This window comes from Leiobunum rupestre, chromosome 2, assembly GCF_980474605.1.
Source record: "Leiobunum rupestre chromosome 2, qqLeiRupe1.1.hap1, whole genome shotgun sequence".
In the NCBI taxonomy this organism is placed as follows: domain Eukaryota; kingdom Metazoa; phylum Arthropoda; class Arachnida; order Opiliones; family Sclerosomatidae; genus Leiobunum; species Leiobunum rupestre.
The window spans coordinates 51,641,219-51,666,739 of NC_143385.1; the positions used below are offsets into that span (position 1 = coordinate 51,641,219).

General features: G+C 36.9%; 1 protein-coding gene across 3 annotated transcripts; it reads left to right on the forward strand.

The window, feature by feature from the left end:
• The first annotated feature begins 3,323 nt into the window (after window positions 1-3,323).
• Window positions 3,324-25,496, forward strand: LOC149958334 (uncharacterized). 3 transcript variants are annotated; one of them, XM_090164933.1, is made up of 3 exons: window positions 3,324-3,376; window positions 22,517-22,742; window positions 23,453-25,496. In XM_090164933.1, the coding sequence occupies exons 2-3, from the start codon at window positions 22,538-22,540 to the stop codon at window positions 23,878-23,880; spliced, it is 633 nt and encodes a 210-aa protein (XP_090021059.1). In that variant the 5' UTR covers window positions 3,324-3,376; window positions 22,517-22,537; the 3' UTR covers window positions 23,881-25,496. The 3 variants fall into 3 exon arrangements, with proteins under 3 accessions (XP_090021059.1, XP_090021057.1, XP_090021058.1); XM_090164931.1 differs by having other exon boundaries at window positions 3,335-3,376; window positions 22,501-22,742; XM_090164932.1 differs by lacking the exon at window positions 3,324-3,376 and adding an exon at window positions 3,612-3,638.
• The last annotated feature ends 25 nt before the right edge of the window (window positions 25,497-25,521 follow it).

The window sequence follows — 25,521 nt, forward strand, 5'->3', positions numbered from 1 at the left end:
TATTTTGTGGTAAATATAGAAATTACTAGAGATTTATAATATTTGCGCTAATTTCTAATTAAGCAAATACTATTGAAATTGTATATATGGGAAGAACTAAGCACTGTGCTTATCCCAAATGTAACAGCGACCCCAGGTATGATAGGAAACCACATATGTTAGGAGTATCCTTTTTCGCTTTCCCATTGAAACTAATACCTAAAATTATTAAGACTACATAAAATCTTACAGTGCGTTATAAATACAAAAGAATAGAAGTTTGATTACGTTTTAACGTACCTGAAAATTGATCCAAGCTGTGTAATTCCTTAAACCTAAAACGCCGTCTTGTTTGTATCACCAAAACGCGAAAATTCAATAGATGGCGCGAGCGGCATCTCAGACTTTTGAAAATCACTAAATCAGGGATGCCAGACGTACGATAATTATCGTACACGTACGCGAATTTCGTTTCAGGTACGATGTACGATGTAAAATGTATTATCGTACGCGAAAGTACGATAATTTTGCCTATATTTTCCAAATTATTTTTAGACTGTTACAACACCACATATGATAAAAATAGGACTAGAAAAGGCTTCGGCAGTTAATCGTGTTTCTTCTGCCGTTGCCGTTATTTTCTACGCGCGCAGTGAAAGATGGAGCCTGGAGGGGAAAATTCCATACCTCTATAGTGAACTCTTTCCCAAGCTCTTTCCCCCATCTAGAAGCCGACTGCCGAAGAACTCCCAGAATATCTAGCGCTTTAGCTGACCCCTATGAAACGGTAATGTACGGATATTTCCGAAATGTGGCGCCATTTACACGCGCCTACCGGCTACCAAAGGCTTATGGGTAATGTTTTGGCTTACACATCCAAATTTCCCCACTTCCGTGCTTGGATCTTTACCCGGACTATTTTATTTGAGCAACGGTAAGGACCAATTTTACATTAATCATATATAAGTTCATAGAAGCCGTTTAAGAAGTAAAACATTTATTTAGATAATTATACCAATAAGATAAACGGTATATTATTAGTTATTTCAACAATAACACTAAAATATACACTTGCAATGCAATGTTAGAACTTAGGAGGCTTCTAGTGCCGGCTTTACTTTTCGCTAGGCCACATGCAAGTTACCTTGAGAGGTAGAAACTAGAAAGTTTTATTTTTTGTGTGATAAAATACAGTGTATTTTATCACACCAAAAATAAAACATTATATACAATTTTTTTTAAATTTATGTTGTACTTGTTTTTAATCAATATAACTTGTAAAAAATAGCTTTCCAAACCGCCCCTTCAAAGTCACATGTAGAATTTTTGGTGTAATGTTTTTACCTCTCCGAGAGGACTTTGTACCCTAGGAGGGGTTATACAACCACCGTGTCTGTCTGTCTGTCAGGCCTGCGAACGCGTTCGCATTTTCGGGGCAAAGGGTAATCACTGAGTACGCAGTTTCTTAGAATCAGGGAAAAGGTTTTTCCAAAAGCGCCCTCTTTTTGTCATTGGGTGTAATATAATTTTTTAATCGGCCGGGATTCGAACCCGAGCGCTCCTGCACGTCAGGTGAGCATTCTACCACAGAACCACGGACACATTAATTATTCATTTGAAATGTCTAAAAGCGTGTAACTTCCCTTTGTCTGTTTCTATAGACAATTTAAGCTATGAATAATTGTACCGTTTTTACACGATCCGATTAGTTGGGCGAATGAAAAATTTAAAATTTCACCCCAAATGTCGCTACAAAAATTTCTCACCTACTTATTTTCAAATTGTTTTCGTATAATTTCACTGGTCGTGAGTTTGAAACTTTCATACAAATCTGGTCTAGAGGGAATCGAAACTCCAGTTCTATTAAATCTAATTTTCGAGAGAGAACCTCTTATAAACATTTTCCGTAATTTTTACTTGGCATGAAGTCGTCAGAGAACGTAGCGATTACTTTTTCTTAATGAAAAAGAATACAGTCATGATGGTCCTGCATGGGCAAACCTATGGAGTGGCGTCAACGTGGTCAGCCTCTTTGAGCACTTAGAGCACCAATTGAAACTCCTGATGGTGCCTTTCCTTTAAACAATGTTGAACGTCGAGCACATATTATAGGTTAATTTAAAGACCAGTTCACACTATAAAATTAATTGGGACTCTTTCGAATAGGCCAAGCTTAAAGGGCTGCACCGGCGTTTGAATTTCGTCAGTTTCTCGCGAATTACGGACATAGGGAAGCTTTGACACTTCGTCTGCTACCTGATTTTCTGGGTGAATTTTTCAAACACCGGTGGGTGCCTGCACCAGTGTGAGAAATAAGGCACTATCACAGGCCAATCGCCCTGGTGACCACTTAATTAATTCAAAGTTTTTTCCCTTCAAGATTTTAGTTCATTAAAAAAATGCTATATTAATCCCTAAAATTGTTTGGTCTTTGCTTCTATGAGGTGTATTTGGCCTTGTGTCAATTGTGTGTATGGGTGGGTGACTAGGGGAGTCTGTCTCCTCTACATTATAGAAGAAGCGAATTTAGCAGTTAGCAAAAAGAAATATAAACAGTCTCTCTCTCTCAGTAGTGTTCGGGTCGGGTCTGTAGCACATATTGTCAAGAATAGGTAATTTGACCATAAATTATGAAAGCCTGATTTCGCAAGGTTAAAAGTGGTAAGTGGCCAGTTTTTTAATTAAACTACCTAGGGTAACTGGCCACAGGTCCAGTTTTAAAAAAATCGATATTTCTCACCGTGGCCTGCACGATTTTACTACACATACGCCCTCTTTTAGCTACAGTAAGAGGTAGCATATAAGCAGACGTTACCAAGGGCGTATCCAGGATTTTATTTCAGGGGTGGGGGGTGCTGACGGAGGTTTCACTGATTTTTATTAGGCACCACGCCCCCAGTCATCAGCATTTCGGGGGGGGGGGGTTGAACCCCCAACCCCCTCCCCCTTAAATACGCCCTTGGACGTTACTGACAATCAAAGTTTTAAAACTTTCGCGGAAATATATGAAAATATATTTTTATCCGTTGAAATTACTTACTATATTATTACAATACAATAAAGAAAAGCATTGACTACCCGATATACGCATTTTCCATTCTAGCAGACGCTACACACCCAAGATGTGATATGAAACCTTGAGCGCCGCAGCGCCACCTAGAACCGTTTCGGTTGCGAGCTACGCGATATACCTAGTGTACGATAATTTTTCATTATGTACGATATTTTTACAAAGTTCGTACGATAATTCATTTTAATGCTTCTGGCAACGCTGCACTAAATTCCCGGAGTGCAATATCCTGTAAAACGTTTTTAATCCAAGGTTCAACATACGTTGCAATGGCGATGAATTTGCATTAGTGAAGTTTTTTTCAACTGTTTTATCAAATTTGGAAAAGTAATTACACTTTTTAAGTAGTTAAGTTTTTATATCAAAGATTTTTTTGTTATAAATATGGCCATATTTTGAGTAGTAATATTTTATTGCTAAGCCTAACTATAAATGGTTCAAGTTTTGTATTGGCATTTTTGGCAAATAGTTTTCGAGTTATTAAAACTGTATTTTGCAGTTATTTAAGACTATAATTATGATAATTGATAACTACTCATAATTTTTGTCATATTCTCCAAACTTAGTTGTTCTTTATAATTTGCATAAGGTAAAACATTCATACTTGGCTCAAACGCTATTTCTTTTCATATATTACCCTGGCTGTGTTACGATAATACCTAAAAAGCATAGTTGGCATAGGTGGCAGAGTTCCGGCATAGCTCCATTCCCTACCATAAAAGTTCCTACTGCGGAAAATAAAATAAGGAATGGAAAGACAAGAAAGAATTGAGACAAATCATAGCGTTATGAAATGGGATATATTTTTAGTTACTTAATATGGCATAGCTCTTTGTATTTTTATGCATATAGTTCTCCATCATCGCGGGCATAGCTTTTATACTTTTTAGTTAACTAATTGTTATGTTATGTAATCTGGCTTAGATCTTATATTTTAAGTTCAATGATTATTTATTTTGGCAAAGCTCTGATATTTTTAGTTAAATAAATATTGATATTTATTCTGGGCATTTCTGGCATAGGTATTTCTAATCCGGCATAGCTGGATAATTTGACGTTATCACGCGGTTTAATTAATCTGGCATAAGTATTTCTAATCTGGCATAGCTGGATGATTTGACGTTATCACGCGGTATAATTAATCCGGCGTAGCTGAATAACTTGACGTTATCACGCGGTTTAATTAATCTGGCATAGGTATTTCTAATCCGGCATAGGCATTTCTAATCTGGCATAGGCATTTCTAATCTGGCAAAGTTGGATGATTTGACGTTATCACGCGGTTTAATTAATCTGGCATAGGCATTTCTAATCTGGCATAGGCATTTCTAATCTGGCATAGGCATTTCTAATCTGGCATAGGCATTTCTAATCTGGCATAGGCATTTCTAATCTGGCAAAGTTGGATGATTTGACGTTATCAAGCGGTTTAATTAATCTGGCATAGGTATTTCTAATCTGGCATAGGCATTTCTATTCTGGCAAAGTTGGATGATTTGACGTTATCAAGCGGTTTAATTAATCTGGCATAGGCATTTCTAATCTGGCAAAGTTGGATGATTTGACGTTATCACGCGGTTTAATTAATCTGGCATAGGCATTTCTAATCTGGCATAGTTGGATGATTTGACGTTATCAAGCGGTTTAATTAATCTGGCATAGGTATTTCTAATCCGGCATAGGCATTTCTAATCTGGCAAAGTTGGATGATTTGACGTTATCACGCGGTTTAATTAATCTGGCATAGGCATTTCTAATCTGGCAAAGTTGGATGATTTGACGTTATCAAGCGGTTTAATTAATCTGGCATAGGTATTTCTAATCCGGCATAGGCATTTCTAATCTGGCAAAGTTGGATGATTTGACGTTATCAAGCGGTTTAATTAATCTGGCATAGGTATTTCTAATCCGGCATAGGCATTTCTAATCTGGCAAAGTTGGATGATTTGACGTTATCACGCGGTTTAATTAATCTGGCATAGGCATTTCTAATCTGGCAAAGTTGGATGATTTGACGTTATCACGCGGTTTAATTAATCTGGCATAGGCATTTCTAATCTGGCATAGGCATTTCTAATCTGGCATAGGCATTTCTAATCTGGCATAGGCATTTCTAATCTGGCAAAGTTGGATGATTTGACGTTATCAAGCGGTTTAATTAATCTGGCATAGGTATTTCTAATCTGGCATAGGCATTTCTAATCTGGCAAAGTTGGATGATTTGACGTTATCACGCGGTTTAATTAATCTGGCATAGGCATTTCTAATCTGGCAAAGTTGGATGATTTGACGTTATCACGCGGTTTAATTAATCTGGCATAGGCATTTCTAATCTGGCAAAGTTGGATGATTTGACGTTATCAAGCGGTTTAATTAATCTGGCATAGGTATTTCTAATCTGGCATAGGCATTTCTAATCTGGCAAAGTTGGATGATTTGACGTTATCAAGCGGTTTAATTAATCTGGCATAGGTATTTCTAATCCGGCATAGGCATTTCTAATCTGGCAAAGTTGGATGATTTGACGTTATCACGCGGTTTAATTAATCTGGCATAGGCATTTCTAATCTGGCAAAGTTGGATGATTTGACGTTATCACGCGGTTTAATTAATCTGGCATAGGCATTTCTAATCTGGCATAGGCATTTCTAATCTGGCAAAGTTGGATGATTTGACGTTATCAAGTGGTTTAATTAATCTGGCATAGGCATTTCTAATCTGGCATAGGCATTTCTAATCTGGCAAAGTTGGATGATTTGACGTTATCACGCGGTTTAATTAATCTGGCATAGGTATTTCTAATCCGGCATAGGCATTTCTAATCTGGCAAAGTTGGATGATTTGACGTTATCACGCGGTTTAATTAATCTGGCATAGGCATTTCTAATCTGGCAAAGTTGGATGATTTGACGTTATCACGCGGTTTAATTAATCTGGCATAGGCATTTCTAATCTGGCAAAGTTGGATGATTTGACGTTATCACGCGGTTTAATTAATCTGGCATAGGCATTTCTAATCTGGCATAGGCATTTCTAATCTGGCAAAGTTGGATGATTTGACGTTATCAAGCGGTTTAATTAATCTGGCATAGGCATTTCTAATCTGGCATAGGCATTTCTAATCTGGCAAAGTTGGATGATTTGACGTTATCACGCGGTTTAATTAATCTGGCATAGGTATTTCTAATCCGGCATAGGCATTTCTAATCTGGCAAAGTTGGATGATTTGACGTTATCACGCGGTTTAATTAAATTAATTTTATGGGCTGCGTACGGACCTACTTAATATTCTACTAAAGTCGACAATTAATGCTAATTTCAAGATTAAATGGAGGCAAACAATTTGTGATCGATTCTTTATTTTAAAGTTCACTGAAAAATTAAAATATTTTTCAATAAAATACTTGCTAGAATTTCCTTTAAAGTAAAGTCTTCTTACATCGGTAGTAATTGAACTCAGTAATATGGGACTCGTCTAGGTGCTCCATTGGTACGCTTTTACCAACCGTGGAACTTCGCAGAATGGCTTATCGTTCATTCAGATTCTGTAAATAAATATTGATTTCATCGCCTTTAATGGCTAAGCTTGATTTAATGATTGTAATGTATATAATATTACTATTAACAGCCTAAGGTCTCAGATGGCGCCACAATTAGTAGAGCGCTCCCCCCTCTCAGTATTCTAGTTCGAGTTACTAATAGATAACATTTATTAACGCGAAAAAGTAGAAAAGTCCTTAACGAAACGGGAAAATAAGATAAACCCGACAATAATTTAAACCAAATAAAACAAATTAAACACCAACGAGATACAACGCCGGTTTTACACCTAGAAACGATCTATAAATCTGTATCATTCGATGGTTTAATCAATACCCCTCGAAGTGGACATCTTGACCTTGAGTGCCCTCTGGCGGCTAACTGTCCAGTCTGACATTTGCCAGACTATTTTTCACCTACTCAGTACCACATTTTCACTTAGAATCAACCCTCAAACCTTTTGCACTTAAGTTTTTTTAAATGGCTGGTAGCTCCCGGTCTACAGGTACAGTGAATAGAAATCTATTTAAGCGTTAAGTTAGTCAAAGCTATTAGATAATATAAAATGTACGAACAGTACAAAGTTAGTAAGCTAGATTTCAGCATAATTCTACATTATTGATTTTTGGGATAACGCAGGATATGCAACAAAAATAGTTTAGACAAAAGTACACGATATATTATTTTAACATTAACTATATTTTAAGGTTTTCAACCGCATTTACGCGCGGTAGGTCAATAAAACTTGCCTTCACCGGGCCCCCAAAACTCATCGGGGCCCTGGCCTGCTAGACCATGTCCTATAGGACGGCCTTGACTGCCAGCTAGAAGCGGCGAATAATTTATATTTATTGCATTTTAAGATTAGTCACTGTAATATATGTTGTTGGACATTTGTAATATATTTTACGTACGTATTTACAGTAACGTAACGTAAATTTTACTTGTGTTACAAGTATAGTTGGTAATATTGTATTACACCGATATCTACTCGGATATCTATCTTTATTTTTAGCGTTCCCCTACTCGAAAATTAGCGTTCGAAAATGAGACGGTTTTGTCCAGAACTTTCGAAGGCTCTAATTATATGGCGGTTAACAATAGAGACAGACTTCTAGATAAGTACTACACTAACAAGGAGACTATTCGAGGTGTAATTACTCATCGATTTTGATTAAATTCAGGGATTAAGTAGACTTTCATGTAACTTATAAAACCCCCAAAGGGAAAAAAATGCGATGGGCTTTAGATTTACCATGGCAACCGAAAACGGTTTTTACAACTAAAATATTATATTTCTCTACATAAATTAACATGGCAAAATTATTATTTTAAACAAAGGTGATTAAATTTGGGTAAATATATATTTTTGCATAAACATTAAATTTTGGGTCAATGTCTAATTTTGGGTCAATGTCTAAATTTGGGTCAGTATTTTAAATTGGGTATTTAAATTTGGACAAGTATTTAAATTTCAGTAATAATTTTGGTAATTACTTAAATTTGTTATTTGTGTTAATTGTAACGTCTATGGAAAAATTCAAAATTGTTCTCGAGGTACAATTAGGCAATTCAAATATTTCATTTAAATTAAAAATTATCTTTAACAATATTGTTTAACTTTAAATATAATATTTATTTAAAAATGGTTTCACTATCTAAATTCTATAAATTTTACACGTACTTAATAAAGCTTTTCGAATTAAATTTACATAACCTGCTCAAATTTTATTGAATTTAAAAACCTGATAAAATTTCATCCAATTTACAGAACCTGATAAAATTTTATCCAATTTACAGTACCTGATATATCTAAACAAATTTAGACATTAGATATGAATTTACCCAATTACCCGAATTTAGATATTTATAGTAAATTTACCCAATTTACCCTTTTGTATTTAGATTTTTACCCAAATTTATTCGGCTTTATCGACCAGAATAACCCTTAAGACTAATTTTTATCCAAATCTAAAAAGGTATGGTGGTAAATTACAAAACATTTGGTCGATTTGTCGTGGAATGACCCCAAATTTAGAAGTTTACCAAAATTTAGATATTTACCCGAATTCAGTTTAAATATTTAAATTTAAATACTTACCTAAATTCAATTTAACCAAATTTAAATATTTACCAAATTTAGACATTTACTCAAATTTAGACAGTTACCCAAAATTAGACAGTTACCCAAAATTGGATATTCACCCAATATTAGATATTTACCCAAAATTAGAAATTTACCCAATATTAGATATTTACCCAAATTTAACCACCTTTGTTTAAAAGAATTTCGAATAATTTCATAAGGAGGGACCCTTAGAATCTTTGATTTTGCCATGTTAATTTACTTAGAAAAATATAATATTTTAGTTGTCAAAAACGATTTCGGTTGCCATGGTAAAACGAAAGCCCATCGCATTTTATCCCTTTGGGGTTTTTTAAGTTACATGAAGGTCTTTTTAATCCCTGAATTTAAACAAAATCGATGAGTTACACCTCGGGTAGTCACCTTGTAAGTTAAGTAAATGTACCAACTCAGCAGCGAAATACTTCTGACGTCACTGTGGAACGAAATGAAATGAGGCCCGTAGCCAGCAAAAAAATAATGTGCCCTCAAAAAATCTGAGAGTGCATCATCGTGACCCCTGAAAAAGTCTCTGTGCCCCTTAAAAAATTAAAGTAAGTAAATAAAATCAATAAAATAAATCCTTATAACATATTATATTTAATTCAAGTTCAACTGTACAAAATATATTATTTCCTTGCGTGTAACTTGCTTTACTATATTATTTCCCTTCCACGTGCACGAAGTTAAAAGTTTTAGCAGAAACAACAATATGATACGTATTCAAGTCAACACTGTAGTCTAACTGCTTCGACGTCATCGCGTATTCAAATTGAATAAAAACTAAGAAGTCACATAACTCAATATAGACAGCTTTTCAAATTTCCTATTATATAAATTTAATTTACATAAACACTGTCGAAGGACGGAATTATTGTTGTGAATTTTATCAGTATATAATATTAAATTATCGGTAGAACGGAAACAACGACGTACCAAATATGGAAGAAAAGCCGCTTGATTGTTGCAAAATTAGTCAAAATTGTAAATTTAATAATCAGCTAGGCTATTACCCTAGGCACCACTACAGGCCTGAGTCAACTAGCGACCTATAAGGCCTTATAACCAGTGGCCGGGTTATATGACGTAGGAGGGTAGTGGCAAGCCCGTCATGCCACGCGAGCTAACCGTCAGCTCCCTACACTTACTATTACCGTTAACTTCAGCAGGTTTGTATGGATAGGGGAAACCGAAGATCTCGGGGGAAAACCCCTTAAACCAGTGGGGAGATAACTTGCAAACTTAACGCAGAAGGAGTGGTTCCGGATTTTCACCCAGTGCCACTAATTGGGATCGAACCCGGCTCCTCTTACTGCGAGGCGAAATGGCTAACCACTCCGCTAGAATGGCCATTATGAAGATTTTTAGTTGTTTAAAGGGGAACGGCCAAGCTTTTCCAAATATGGCCTTATTTCCGTATCAAAAGATTAACAAGACGTTCAATATACTAACACGTACCTTTCTTTGTCTTGAAAAAATAGCTTTTGGCCCAAAAAGTTCAAACGAAAAATAACGCCAGGTGTTTGGGTTTCAATTTTCGCCGCCATCTTAGGGGCTGCCGCCAGCGCCCCTAACCCCGTATAAGGGATTTGCGAACTATCCTAACTTTTAAAATCGCGCAATTTAGGCTTAAGTCTCTTATAACTGGAACGCGCCACGCGTGCAAAACAATTTTTTTGCGTCTTCAGCAGCGCGCGCTTTTACGTTGTTTTTCTGTCTCGCCAACTTCTCACCAGGTGTCGCGGCGGACGCGCGCTTTTCGATTTCCCGAAATTTCTTTATTTTATTAAAAATTAACCACTCAATATTTTTTGATGCGGTTTTTGCCATAAATTTTAGTTTTTAATGGGCCATAGGGCAATCTAACTGGTTAAAGCTTGACCGTTCCCCTTTAACGAATTGTAGCAGAAGTAGTCTTTTACTTTTATGTTCGTAACAATTAAAACAAACCCCAAATTGGAGCAATCGATTGAAAAGTAAGTTTATATTTGTGATTTTGTTACATTATTAACGTTTATAATACAAGTGGTGATAGCAGAACTATTCAATGTACCAAACGTATTAGCATATGTAACATAATTACTCATAAGTATGCCATAAAAGCAATTTCGTTAATGAAACCTAGTTCACGGGATATGACGTCAATTACGTCACTTACAATTCCGTCGAAATACGCGTCATCAACTTTACTGATGGGAAACGGAAGTTAGTGAGAATTCCTCGCGCATTTCTGGCTTTGCCCATGTCAAGTTTAGCTCATGCCTAGCGATCACATGATTTAATTTCCATGGTAACCTTTTCAATAGCGCAAGGATTATAAGCATTTTTGCATTTTTGGGTCCGCTCAATGTATGTTCCGCGTGAAACAAGGTCTCATTGAATTTTTTTCAATGGAAATATTAAACAGAGGCATACTTATGAGTAATTATGTTACATATGGTATTAGTAATTATTAATGAAATAAAACCTTAACTTTTCACGTTAGTTCTGCTGAACTATAACAAACGGTAAAAGTTAGTAACAGTATCAGTAATGCTCCTGTTTTCAAAGTAAATTAAAAAATTTATAAACAGGACTATTTTCTGCCACGGAAAGTTATGGCATTCATTGGGGGCGCCATATAATCATTTTGAACCGGGCGCCACCAACCCTCGGTGCGCTACTGAGGGTGCCCCTTAGGAAATTGGCGGGCCCCTTCAACTAAAAAATCCTGGCTAACGGGCCTGATCTCGATTTCGTTCCCAACCCCAAAACCATTTGTTCTGGGTGCTGGTGTAAGTTAGTCTGCTTGTCTGAAACAATACACGATTTATAATAATGCAACTGGGCGTTCCTCCAAGACACTTCCCCAGCAACGAGCTGATCTGCTTTTATCTAGAGGCTCTCTGTCTATTGATATTTTTAACTCTTTCAATTTCGACGAATCTGACGAGTCCCCTTCGTTTGATGAAGTCACGGCCGAGTGTACCACCTATTTTCGTGATGATGACCTGACGTAAGGCGCGTACACAATTTCTTTCAACCCGGCAAGAGCCTGATGAGCTTTTGGAGCCGTTTTTACTTCGAATTCGTAACCGGGCTTCTAGGTGTGAACTGGATGAACTTAAAAACTCTTTTGTCAAGGATCAATTTAAGAGAATCGCCAGCTCGACAACTAAAGAGCTTAGCATCAAGAATAAATTAACTATTGATTTAATTAAATCAATAGCCAAGGCTATTGAAATTTGTAAAGCGGTTGAAAATTCGAAGGAGCATATGTCGCAGTTATCAGTTTTGTTTGGCCCAGGGGAATCAGCGGTTTCACCGTCTCAGCAGCTTCCCCCATCAGTCTGTACACTGTGCCATCAAACTCTTCCGATTGGTTATTTGTCTCCTCCGCGCTACTCGCACGATCCTTTGATACCCCATTTTGATCAGCGCCAACCCTTCTATCACCCTGCGATATCAGCTTCCACCGACTCCCTACAAAGTGTATCTTGCTCCACACCCAGCTGCTTCTAAACAATTTCGCCATGATTCTACACAGTATTGTCCGCCAACTCCACAAGTTGCGCAATGTTTTCAATGTGGTGGACCTGAATCTCACCTCGCCGGCTATTTTTATAGCCTTTAGCTCGCCCAAAACTTTGTTGTATCATCCATTTTTCGTTATATAAGTTTGTGTTGCTTCAATATACGTTGATAACGAACAATCAATACATTAGCTCGTAAGGGGAAGTTAATGTCGTAACGACTAGAACTAAACTAAAACTTGAAGATTAAATTTCAAATGCCATGTGATCTTCCCAGTTTCCCACGCTAACGTTTGTGAGTCAAAGTTACCTACAATACAAAGCTTAATAATAGTACAGTATTGTTTATAGCTGATATCAGTAGATGGCGCTTGAAGCTCTGTGAGAAAAGTAAAAAATATCGAACGTGCCAAGAGTATGATTAACACGTGATAATGAATCGCTTTCTATATACAGAGATTTGCTGTTGTAAATAAAATAGAAACTCCAAGGCCCGACCACTAGTTTTATGTAATAAGCCCGACTACCTGAACCAAGATCCTACGAAATAATACCACTTGAAGGTGTTCGATATAGGCGAAATCGTTGGCATTTAAGACCTAGAGTGGTTCTCACTTTTCATAAGATCCTACCACAGGCTATATCGGTTTCTACTAAGCAACAGCTCTTCGCTAGTGTTGAAAATACCGCTGCCTACCCAAACGCCACCGAATGGAAGAAAATATTGGTGCTCCGAACCCGATGTCCAATCATTCAACAGAGGCCGCTTACAGTCATAGACTTTCATGTGAACTGGTTCTTCGACAGTTGGGCCCTCCTGTACGTTAACTAATATCACACTCACGACGATCCACACTCCTGCTTTCCTGCAATTCCCTGGTCGCTCTCGAACATCACGCTCCAAAATATTATATGAGGATGATCTTCAACAGAACACTCCGCAGCAGCTCACTAAGGCCAGAGCACTTGTTATTCCTGTAAACACCACACCATTTAGACGCATTATGCGTAATTAAACGTGCTCAAAAGAACATCGTGTAGCCCATTCGACGCCACTCTGTTCACTGACTCTCCCCGACAAAGTAGAATGTTCTATTAAACCGGGAACTCTCCAAGATCTTTCCAGATCCAGATCGGGCTGACCAATTACACGTCCTAAAAACTCTTAGACTAAGGAGAGTAACCCCAAATATTCTTTATTATTTTTAATTTTGTTGATGTATGTGCGTGTAAAAAGAGACATTTAATGTATATAATATTACTATTAACAGCCTACGGTCCCAGATTTCGCCGCAATAGTTAGCCCCCCCCCCCTCAAGCGGAGGCCGGCAAGCGGGATAAAGCAAGCATTCAGACGATCTTGGAACGTAGAGCGACCGAGTTTATGTAAACAACACTTAATAAAGACTTTATAAGAAAACACTAGATTATTAATTATATGTAGATTGAGAAACAGTTACAAGTACTTAATTAGAAACAGGAACAGGTATATGACAATGGCTTCTTCGCCTTTAACGGCTAAACTTTATTCCATCGTCCTTATTGGTCATCTTTGATATAAACCTCGTGACACCTAAGGTCATCCATATAATTTTGGTCTAAATCCAATAAAGCAAAAGCTTCTGCACGAGATAGTTTACCGTCTTTTCTTTGCTCTTGCTCTATCCAGTTGTTAATTAATCTGGTCAAATATAGTTTATGTTTTCCAAATGCTAAATCACCTGCTAAATCATGTTTAATATTGTTGATACTTCTCTCGTCATCAGTTTGAATTGGATCTCTTAGCATTAGTTCATTAAGTGTTGGGTTGGACACATCTGGCCATCTGGCCCAACTTGGATTTTCTCCCCGAATCTCTGTTTTCCAATGATCATATTGTTTCTGGGCCCACAACAAATCTTTATGATTATAATTTTCTAAGATATCCAACAAATCCTGAGGTAGATAACTTTTTCCTTGAGAGTTAAAAACATCCCTGATATCCGATTCCACAAGCACCGGGTTTAGGAATCCCTCATTGTTTGATTTGATCTTTAACATTTCATTTAAATTTAACCCAACAGCGCTTATCATTTTTCTAACAATTAGGGCCCTTTCGTTAGTTCTAACATACAGGCGTGCTTGTACAGAATCTTCGTTTGTTAAATTTGAATTAATGTGACAAGGTGACGCGTAGTTATGATCTATTAAACGAAATTCCGTCATAGATGATATTGTAGTTTTTTTTCAGACCTATTTGTTTGTTTCTTACTGTAGAATCTGATTTACGCTTTTTGTTGGAACATTTTCCCGATTGTAGGGCTTTACTAGTTTGCGTAATTTCACATTTTTTTACACTTGTAATAATTTCTTAGTTTTTGTGACTTTTTTCACAGCTAGTGTGTACCCATTGGTAGCACCAAACACATTTAATTTGAGTTTTTCCACCAACACATTTTGCGCCATACGAGCACACCGTGACATTTAGTTCGTCATAATTTTCGAGCCACGTGGCGGTTATGTGTTCGGTATTAGTATTTTGGATTTTGAGGTAGCGGTTATATTCAAATTGGTCAATAAACTTGAGGAATTCGGGGATATCACATGGCGCCGGGAAATTACCTTTAATTGTCGTTTTCTCTTCAGGCTTGTGAGATAAAACAAATAGGCACCATTTTCTTCCTATGTCTTCTGTTGGTATATTTGTTGGTGTGCCGTTTAAAACGCCCAAAAAGTAATATATTGCGTAGGCTCCGCAATCGAAACCATTAGGCTGTTTAGGACAGTCCGTACTTATTAAAAATTGCCAGCCTTCTAAACAGAAGGGTTTTTTTGCAACATCGAACGCCAGTTTTACTATTGCTATAACGGATTTTAAAAGATGAATAATCCGATGCGATTCCACGTGTAATCCATCTAATATTAAAATATTTCGGGAAGAAAAGTGAATTAAGCACAAAAGCCAATGATATCCTTCGAATGGAACCAAAGGTAGTATAACCGAAATTATATCTTTGTTTAAGGCATTCTTCGATTGGAGAAATTTTGCAATGTCGCTAATCAGTTCTACACGACTTTTTCCATCCGGAACAATGACGTTTTCTACAGCCCGGAACAAGTTCTCGAAATGTATTAAATCAACATGCAGAACGTGCTCTGGTCTTAGAAAATGGCTGAGGGAGGCTAAACAGCCGTCTATAACGCTCTGACCGAGCCAATGGCCAGGTTTTAAAGTATCGGTGACCATCAAGGTGTCGAACTCTTCGTGATCAATCTTTTCAACTGCATCATTTTCAAACGAAAAATAAGTCGAAGCCTTTGTGTTTTTAGGCATTGTGCGCCACGGCTTCCAAGTATAAGCTGTTTCTTTAGTGCCTTTTACAGTAGCCACTATAGCAATCTCTTCCAAATTACTTTGCGTTTCTAAGTCACTTTGTTTTCCGGTTAATTTCTGTGTTTCTTTTCGCAGTGCTACAACTGTATCATAAATTATTTCGTCAATTTCGCCAGATTCATTTACTGGATCATCAATGATTTCTTCCGGTATGCTCTCCATGGCACATTCCGATAACGGGTTCGCGTGTTTCTTTAATTTTTTTGGTGTACTTTCTTTTTGATTAACGATTTTTCTCTTCAAACCTTGGGTTTTTCTCGAGGATGAGGCGGGATCCCAAGTAAATAATCTTTCGGATTTTTTACCTATAAATTTCTGTGGAATTTTCGGCCGCTTGGTTGGTAGCGTTTTACCTTTTTTCCCGCTAGTTCTCTTTCCCCTACTGGACTTCATTATGTCCGTAAGATTAAAATGTTGAATTGATGGTTCTACGTTTTTAACCAACATTTGTACAGCTAACAAATGATAGCATTTACCAGTATTGCAAGAGCATGGGTGTTTCTCATTTCTTAGGTTCACTACATGGAATTCTTCTCTTATGAACGGATTAGCCACCACATAAACTTGCGCTTCATGTTGGAAGTACACCAATTTATTTTTCAGGCAAATATCCGCTACCGCTCTGTTGGATCGAACAGTCACCTTACCTTTAATTTCTTCTGAATGAGGATCGAAAAAAACTTCTCCCTGGCGAACACCTCTTACAATGTCTTCCAATTTGCCAAAATTGATTCCCGGCAACTGCAATTCCTTTGCGATGTTTTTAAATTGCGGCTTAACCACAAAATTTCCGGCCGAATCTCTATACGCTCTGTTGAATTCATTCAAGATATAAATTTGTACTAGCGTAAAAGTCATGACGATTTCATCAGGATTAAGAGGTTTCTTCGCGGATTCATCTTTCAGCGTTCTGTTAAAACGTTCGCTTAGGTTATTAGTTGGTACGATATCTACGAATGCGGCAAACTCATTCGTTGTTGAAGCAATAGTTCGCGTCTTCAGATCGTTCTTTAGGTATTTATCAAAATATTCCGCGACACCCAAATCCCAATCATCCGAATATTGATCATATTTTTCTTCGAATTCTGGCAACCAAACAACTTATCTAGGAACGCGTTGTAAGCTTGAATCTGGAACGACTGCGCGTGTTTCTTGTACAACCATGCTTTGAGATCGGATCTCACGTGATTTCGGCAAAAGCGTAAATTTTTCTCCCCGACCACAGACGACTTGATAACTGCATTATACAAACCCTTCTCCCTGTCTGTTACAATTGGAGCGTTCTTACCCCACTGGTCTAGTTGTAAGCGTTTAATAACGTGGTCTCTCCATAACTGAGTATGTACGTCCTCTTTTCGGCTAGTGTGCATTAAAATAATTAAAGGAAATGACGGGTCCCCAATTACTTCGGTATTTTTCATCATGAAAACAGATATGTAGCAATCGCCTAAATTGTAAGTCGTGTCGTACGTTATACATTGCTTAAGATTTTTATCTGCAAACGATGCTTGTAGTAGGCGATTGGCCAAATTGAATGCTTCCGGGTGAGCCCAAACTACGTTAAGTTCTGGGCAATAATCTGCTTTACAAATGACACCTTTTAAAGAAGTGTGACCCAAGCTTGCTATGTTTACTACACTGTCTCTGCTGATCAGGCTGTGGCGAGTTTCAGCCGATTTAAAGTTTTCAGCTTGTTTTGTATTTCGTACTCCTGCGGCTTCTAATTCTTCAACCGTAGGTACTAAGCCGCTAAGGTCATTTTTACGCGCGTCAACAATACCGTTCTCAGTTTCAACCAAGGTTTCTTTATAGACTTGCAATGGCGGAACGGCTCGGGTAGTTACTTTTCTTTTGATAATGTCCTTGACTGATTTACGTGTTTGTACGTAAAGACGACTGGCATGTTTGGCATTCCCATGAGCCCTTCCTACCCACAGAGTCTCGTCACCTAAATACTGAACTACTATCGCAACTTGAGCATAGCGTTCCCTATTTCTCAATTTAAACACTCGTCTTCTAAATCCATTGTCGTACGCACGTTTTCCATTTACGACACCCTTATCCATACTGTAGTAACACTTAACTACATCATTTTTAGTGGTGTTTGCATCATTTAATAACGAGCGCCAACGTATTTGATCGGCGGTAACATCGCATTATCTTTCTTTAGGTACTAAAAAAACATAACAATCACCTCCTTTTATGTCCTTTTGTGGGTATTGAAAAACAGGACCGTAGAATCGTCCTTCAGTAGTCTCCTTTAAAATGTTTTCCACCTCTCTCAATTCCAAAGTGGTCGCACGGGTAAAAGAAACCCTTTTGTCATTTTTACCATCCATAATCCTAAACCATTTTCAAAACGTTTAATTAATTATTAATTAATTTATAATTATATATTAAAGGGATAATGAAATCGGTAAATAACAAGTACGAATAATTTAGTTATTTTGGTCTAATTTAAGAGAATGCCTTTATAAATACGAAGTTAAACAAATAACGTTCGAAAACGACAGATAATTCAGATGCCAAACACTAAAAAGGGTGATTAATATAGCACATATTTGTAAATTATGGCAATTATGAATAAAATTAATTTAAATATTGTACGGGCTTCCAAAATTATTGAAAAAGGCGTTCCATAACACTGTTAAAATTACGTAACGACCTCATTTTATAGAAAAAACTATTGAATTCGCGACCTACTCACCTACAGTTTCAAAACTACGCTGTAGTCCACAAAATGTAAGCAAAAAAAGGTCGAATCTGGAATAAAGTAGGAGTCGCTAAATTTTTGCATTAAGTTAGTATATGATGCCCTTATGAAAATCCCACAAGTCCCCATGAATCCGAATGTTGCGTCCTCCGGCTCCGCCCCCATTTAGATCAAATCTGACCTTTTAAGCTTTTAATAATAATAATAATAATAATAATAATAATCAGCTAGGCTAATACCCAAGGCACCACCTAATCTAATTAACCTAAAATATTGCGTAAGGCCTCATTCAATAGAAATTTTAGAAAATAACATAGTCGACATTTGACTATTGCGCCACAAACCCGTATCTCCAACCACAACAGAAATAATTAAAGCTAAAAATCAAAATTGAAAAACATTCAATCTTTTCAAATAATAATAAAACAAGCCGGCCAAGATCGTAATATTACCTCTCCTCGGAGGGGATTTAGTTAATTCCCCACGCCTCGTCTCACACCACTTTAACGACGCTAAGTCTTCACCCGGGAAAAATTCAATAAGTTGTATAGTGTAGTAAATGAGATTTACCAGAGAGGAATCTATATCAGTTATCCCACACAAAAGTGTTTAAGCGTAATAAACGTAAATAAGTAGAAGGAACCAATACATCGTTTTAAACATAATATCCAGCTCTACATTGTGGTTATAAGACAAAAATAACTAGATATCAGGCCCGTAGCCAGGATTATTCAGTAGAGGGGGACCGCCATTTTCCTAAGGGGCACGCTCAGTGGCGCACCGAGGGTTGGTGGCGCCTGGTTCAAAATGTTTATATGGCGCCCCCAATGTATGTCATAACTTAAGTAAATTTGAAACCAATATTCACTACAGTAATTTAATTATATTGAAATAGAAATGATTTAAACATGATGAATTTAGGAGACTTAGAAGCCTCTACATCTCTTCTCTTATTCTTTTTCGATAACAATCGCCTCTAGCTTTACGTTAAGACATTTTCTACTAAAAGACTTTTAGTAAAAGTTAGGAACAGTGTCAGAAAATAGTCCTGTTTATAAATATTTTAATTTACTTTGAAAACAGGAGCATTACTGATACTGTTACTAACTTTTACCGTTTGTTATAGTTCAGCAGAACTAACGTGAAAAGTTAAGTTTTTATTTGATTAATAATTACTAATAAGTTTGGTACATTGAATAGTTCTGCTATCACCGCTTGTATTATAAACGTTAATAATGTAACAAAATCACAAATATAAACTTACTTTTCAATCGATTGCTCCAATTTGGGGTTTGCTTTAATTGTTACGAACATAAAAGTAAAAGACTACTTCTGCTACAATTCGTTAAACAACACTTCATTTACAATTATGACTAATTTTGCAACAATCAAGCGGCTTTTCTTCCTTACTTGGTACGTCGTTAGCTCTGACCTACCGATAATTTTATATTATATACTGATTAAATTCACAACGATAATTCCGTCCTTCGACAGTGTTTATGTAAATTAAATTTATTTAATAGGAAAATTGAAAAGCAGTATATATTGAGTTATGTGACTTCTTAGTTTTTATTCAATTTGATTATACATTTAAAATATTGGTGTAAGTTATAATACGAGCCTATGTAAACAGAAAATTACATGGAGGAAAAAAAGTGAATCCATCCAAAAACCATTTGCCCGCCGTTAGTAATTGGGTACAACTGAATACGCGACGACGATCAAAAATTAACACAAAATTAAGTTAATTAAACCGCGTGATAACGTCAAATCATCCAACTATGCCGGATTATAAATGCCTATGCCAGATTAGAAATGCCTATGCCAGATTAGAAATGCCTATGCCAGATTAATTAAACCGCGTCATAACGTCAAATCATCGCGCTATGCCTGATTAGAAATACCTATGCCAGATTAATTAAACCGCGTGATAACGTCAAATCATCCAACTATGCCAGATTAGAAATGCCTATGCCAGATTAATTAAACCGCGTGATAACGTCAAATCATCCAACTATGCCAGATTAGAAATGCCTATGCCAGATTAATTAAACCGCGTGATAACGTCAAATCATCCAACTATGCCAGATTAGAAAGGCCTATGCCAGATTAATTAAACCGCGTGATAACGTCAAATCATCGCCTATGCCAGATTACAAATGCCTATGCCAGATTAATTAAACCGCGTGATAACGTCAAATCATCCAACTATGCCGGATTAGAAATGCCTATGCCAGATTACAAATGCCTATGCCAGATTAATTAAACCGCGTGATAACGTCAAATCATCCAGCTATGCCTGATTAGAAATACCTATGCCAGATTAATTAAACCGCGTGATAACGTCAAATCATCCAACTATGCCAGATTAGAAAGGCCTATGTCAGATTAATTAAACCACGTGATAACGTCAAATCATCCAACTATGCCGGATTAGAAATGCCTATGCCCATAGGCGTAGCTAGGTGGGGGCAGGGTGGGCCGGGCCCACCCTAAAAAGCTGTGGGCCCACCCTAGAAAAATACCCTTCCTCATTCTGTTTGTCTCTGGGAAAGTACAAAGGTTAGAGGTGATAGGTTTAATTTTCACTTTCATTTCGAAAATTCTAGAACGTGCGATTTCGATAGGCTAATCCGACCCGGGCAAATCTTATCTTTTAAGATCTAAAACAAAGTCCTGGATGACCAAGTCTGACGGCTACTACTACTTCCATACTTGATACCTACAAAGTTGCGCATGCGCTGATAGTCAGTGACCACCTTGCCGTGGCCGGCCGATTCATGGCTGGGGCCATGGCCCCCCCTAGGAAAAATCCCTAGCTACGCCAATGCCTATGCCAGATTACAAATGCCTATGCCAGATTAGAAAGGCCTATGCCAGATTAATTAAATCGCGTGATAACGTCAAATCATCCAGCTATGCCGGATTAGAAATACCTATGCCAGATTAATTAAACCGCGTGATAACGTCAAATCATCCAACTATGCCAGATTAGAAAGGCCTATGCCAGATTAATTAAACCGCGTGATAAAGTCAAATCATCCAACTATGCCTGATTAGAAATGCCTATGCCAGATTAATTAAATCGCGTGATAACGTCAAATCATCCAGCTATGCCTGATTAGAAATACCTATGCCAGATTAATTAAACCGCGTGATAACGTCAAATCATCCAACTATGCCAGATTAGAAAGGCCTATGCCAGATTAATTAAACCGCGTGATAACGTCAAATCATCCAACTATGCCGGATTAGAAATGCCTATGCCAGATTACAAATGCCTATGCCAGATTAATTAAACCGCGTGATAACGTCAAATCATCCAACTATGCCGGATTAGAAATGCCTATGCCAGATTACAAATGCCTATGCCAGATTAGAAAGGCCTATGCCAGATTAATTAAACCGCGTGATAACGTCAAATCATCCAGCTATGCCTGATTAGAAATGCCTATGCCAGATTAATTAAACCGCGTGATAACGTCAAATCATCCAACTATGCCAGATTAGAAAGGCCTATGCCAGATTAATTAAACCGCGTGATAACGTCAAATCATCCAACTATGCCGGATTAGAAATGCCTATGCCAGATTACAAATGCCTATGCCAGATTAATTAAACCGCGTGATAACGTCAAATCATCCAACTATGCCGGATTAGAAATGCCTCTGCCAGATTACAAATGCCTATGCCAGATTAGAAAGGCCTATGCCAGATTAATTAAACCGCGTGATAACGTCAAATCATCCAGCTATGCCGGATTAGAAATACCTATGCCTGATTAGAAATACCTATGCCAGATTAATTAAACCGCGTGATAACGTCAAATCATCCAACTATGCCAGATTAGAAAGGCCTATGCCAGATTAATTAAACCGCGTGATAACGTCAAATCATCCAACTATGCCTGATTAGAAATGCCTATGCCAGATTAATTAAATCGCGTGATAACGTCAAATCATCCAACTATGCCAGATTAGAAATGCCTATGCCAGATTAATTGTGTTTCCACTTCTTTGTAATGTTTGGAATTACATAATGCTTTGTATTGTCTTAATTCTTTCTTGTCTTTCCATTCCTTAGTTTATTTTCCGCAGTAGGAACTTTTACGGTAGGGAATGGAGCTATGCCGGAACTATGCCAACTATGCCACCTATGCATTTTAGGGAGTATGCTGTGTGACATCAGGTTTTTTTTTAATAAGTGAAAATTACCCAAGTAAAAAATGCCAGCAAATTGTTCTGTTCCATTGTGTTCATCTACTTTTAAGAAGACCAAAGAGTCATTTCATCAGTTTCCAGCTGATGAAAATTTATGCAAACTGTGGATTAAGAACATCTCTAGGAAGGATTTTGGAGTCAACGAAGCGTACACGTCACATGGAAGAGTGGTTTGTGGTTTGCATTTTAAGGAATCAGATTATCATGAAGGTAAAGTATTAAGGCAACAACTTAAATGTATTTTTAGTATATGAGATTGTAGCTTTCTTTGGGGAAAATGTTTTTTGGTGACCAGAATGAGTTATTCACATGAAGTTTTCAAAGTGCACATTTTAATGTATTTTTCATTCTTGCGATTATTACAGATTTCAAACATTATATCAATATTATTTTTAAATCATTAAACCTAACGTTGGTTCATTCTAATTACCAGAATTATTAATTTGTTACTAAAGTTTGGTTTTCCAAGTTTTAATAATACCATAAGTAACATATTAAACATTAGTATGACACTAAGCGACTTCAGTTAATGTTAGTCTGTTGCGGGGTGATTGCGTAATCGGAGGATTTGGAACCAGAAATCCGTCACTACCTATTACTTTGTGGCATTACATGTGAGTTTTTTTTTCCGATTAGGTATCAAATTTGTCAGAAACGAAAATAATGTTTATAATAAGTTCAGATTTAACTCACTCAGAGCTGTTTGTCCTACAGAGGTAAGGTTTTATATGGTCATTGCCTAGACAGACTATCATTAAATAGTATAGCGTTGGTAGAATAGGAAGTGTCGCACTTATATTTTATTATCTTACTTATGGTATTATAACTGTTCAATCAACTCTGAGCAATCCTTAATAATGTCACCATGTGTTATACTAGTTATTAATGGTAAATAAATTAGTTGAATTAATCAATTACAGGTCAAAAGGTTCGCAGACTTAAAAAAGGAGCAGTTCCAACTATATTCCAAGATTATCCAAAATACATGCAACCCAAACAAATAGGCAGATATTTAAGGCCTCAACGTTCAAAGATTTTAAAGGTAGCATCAACTTCAACCTTTCAAGAAGATAGTGTCATTCAAAATGTTTCAAGCTTCGAAGAAAACTCCTTACCTGAGAAGCCCGTAGAAGCGGATGAAATTGATATTGAAGCATCACTCGAGACATCTACCAAATTGCCAAATAATCTAACTCCAAAAGGTGTTGTGCAAATGAAAAGGAACATTAACAGCTTGAGGTGTAAAATCTGGCGACAAAATCAAAAACTGCAAGATCAACAAGAAATTATAGACTCACTTCGAACTGAACTTACTAAATTTAATAAACCCCCATATTGTGAACTGTGAGTGAGTCTGTGACTATTGGAAATTTGGAATGCTTACATGTCTCACACACAGATTTTCAGCAATCATTGTCCGACTTTGTTAACTGTAAAAATAATAATATTCTAGTTTTATAATCTGCATTATATTTACTACTTATTTACTTAAATTGAAATTAACTTTGTAAATATTAAAACAAATTACTATCAAAGAACTGTAAGAATGAAATCGAAAAACCACAGTTGATAAGCACCCACATGTTCTTTTGTTTACATTATTAACGTTGACAGCGCTTGCCTTGCCTAGTTTTCTCGGCGCGTATTTTGATTGGAAAAATATCCAAACGTATTTTACTTATTTAAAGATTACGGAAAGAAATTAAAACCTTAAATTTACAACATTAGTATTAACATAAGTTTATAATATTATTTCATTAAGTTTGTCACTTTGGAGAATATTTTACTGAGAGCTCTTCCCTCTTTCTTGCCCCCCCCCCCCCCCCGTTTAAATTTATGTTCTTTAATCTCTCTTTATTCCTCCATATTATATTCGAAAATAAATGGCACCTAACCAGGCAAAGCCTATAAAATTTTTATGGTAATTATCAAAGAGACAGTCAGTAATCGAACTACAGCATTATTTCATTATATATTCCCAACATCAAAGTTTACATCTTTTCATATATAATCGTGATCGGGTAAATTAAAATGCTCGTAAATATTATCACAATTAATTAAAGTCTTCATACCAAACCCATAGAGCTTAATTTTTTTCTACCTTTATTCATTTTAATAAAGCAAAATTTTGGTCTTCAATGGCACTGTTACAATTACTATGCCTAATGGAATACAGAGCAAGACTATTAATTATGGACTAATAATTTCCATACTTCTTTAGTCTTAGACTAACCAATGATAATTTAAACTCGTACCCTAGATTCGAAATCACTCTCTCGCGCGTTGCCGATAGCGTTTACCCACTTCCCGCTGGAATTCAGAAGAAAATTCGCTCGATGGTTTGCGCCTTACCGCAACCGAAGGAGCCCGATTTTTCTGAGGTCACGTGCCGGTAAAGGGTAAACGCTTCGTAACAAAACCGTCAATGGGAAAGCTCTCAGTATTCGAATCTAGGGTACGAGTTTAAATTACCTTTGGACAGTGGCGTAGCTGAGAACTCCGAGGCCCCCCTTTTTAATTTTTTTATGGTTATCAGGGCCCCCCTCGAAGCTCGAAGCCCCCCCGCACCGCGGGCCCTGCGGAAAATAAGCTACGCCACTGACTTTGGAGTAACGAAGTATGGAAATTATTCCCCACACGGGGCCACACCTGTTTAAGTTAAAAGAGGTTTTTCCCTGGTAGGCTCAAGTTTTCCAAATTTTTCATTGGTCATTGTAAATTTCTATAGGCCTCACAGATAAGGGGGTGGAAATTTAGTACAGTCAAAGGTAGACCCAAGGAGGGGTTTGGACACGGAAACCCCCCCCCCCTTGTCTACGCCACTGAAGGTATCGATTAAAACTAAAAGAAAGAAGAAAAATAATGGTAATTAGTGTAAAGTATTTTGTAAATATTATCATATGTTGACGCGTGTTTATTTTGTTAGAAATGGTTTTCGACCGTGAAACTTTACAAAAGAAAATAAAGGAGATTTTGCTAAAAGCTTCAG

Coding starts and splice junctions, on each gene's coding strand:
- LOC149958334 (XM_090164933.1), top strand. CDS start 22,538: ATGCCAGCAAATTGTTCTGTTCCATTGTGTTCATCTACTTTTAAGAAG. Junction 22,743..23,452: donor GGAATCAGATTATCATGAAG/GTAAAGTATTAA, acceptor AATCAATTACAG/GTCAAAAGGTTCGCAGACTT.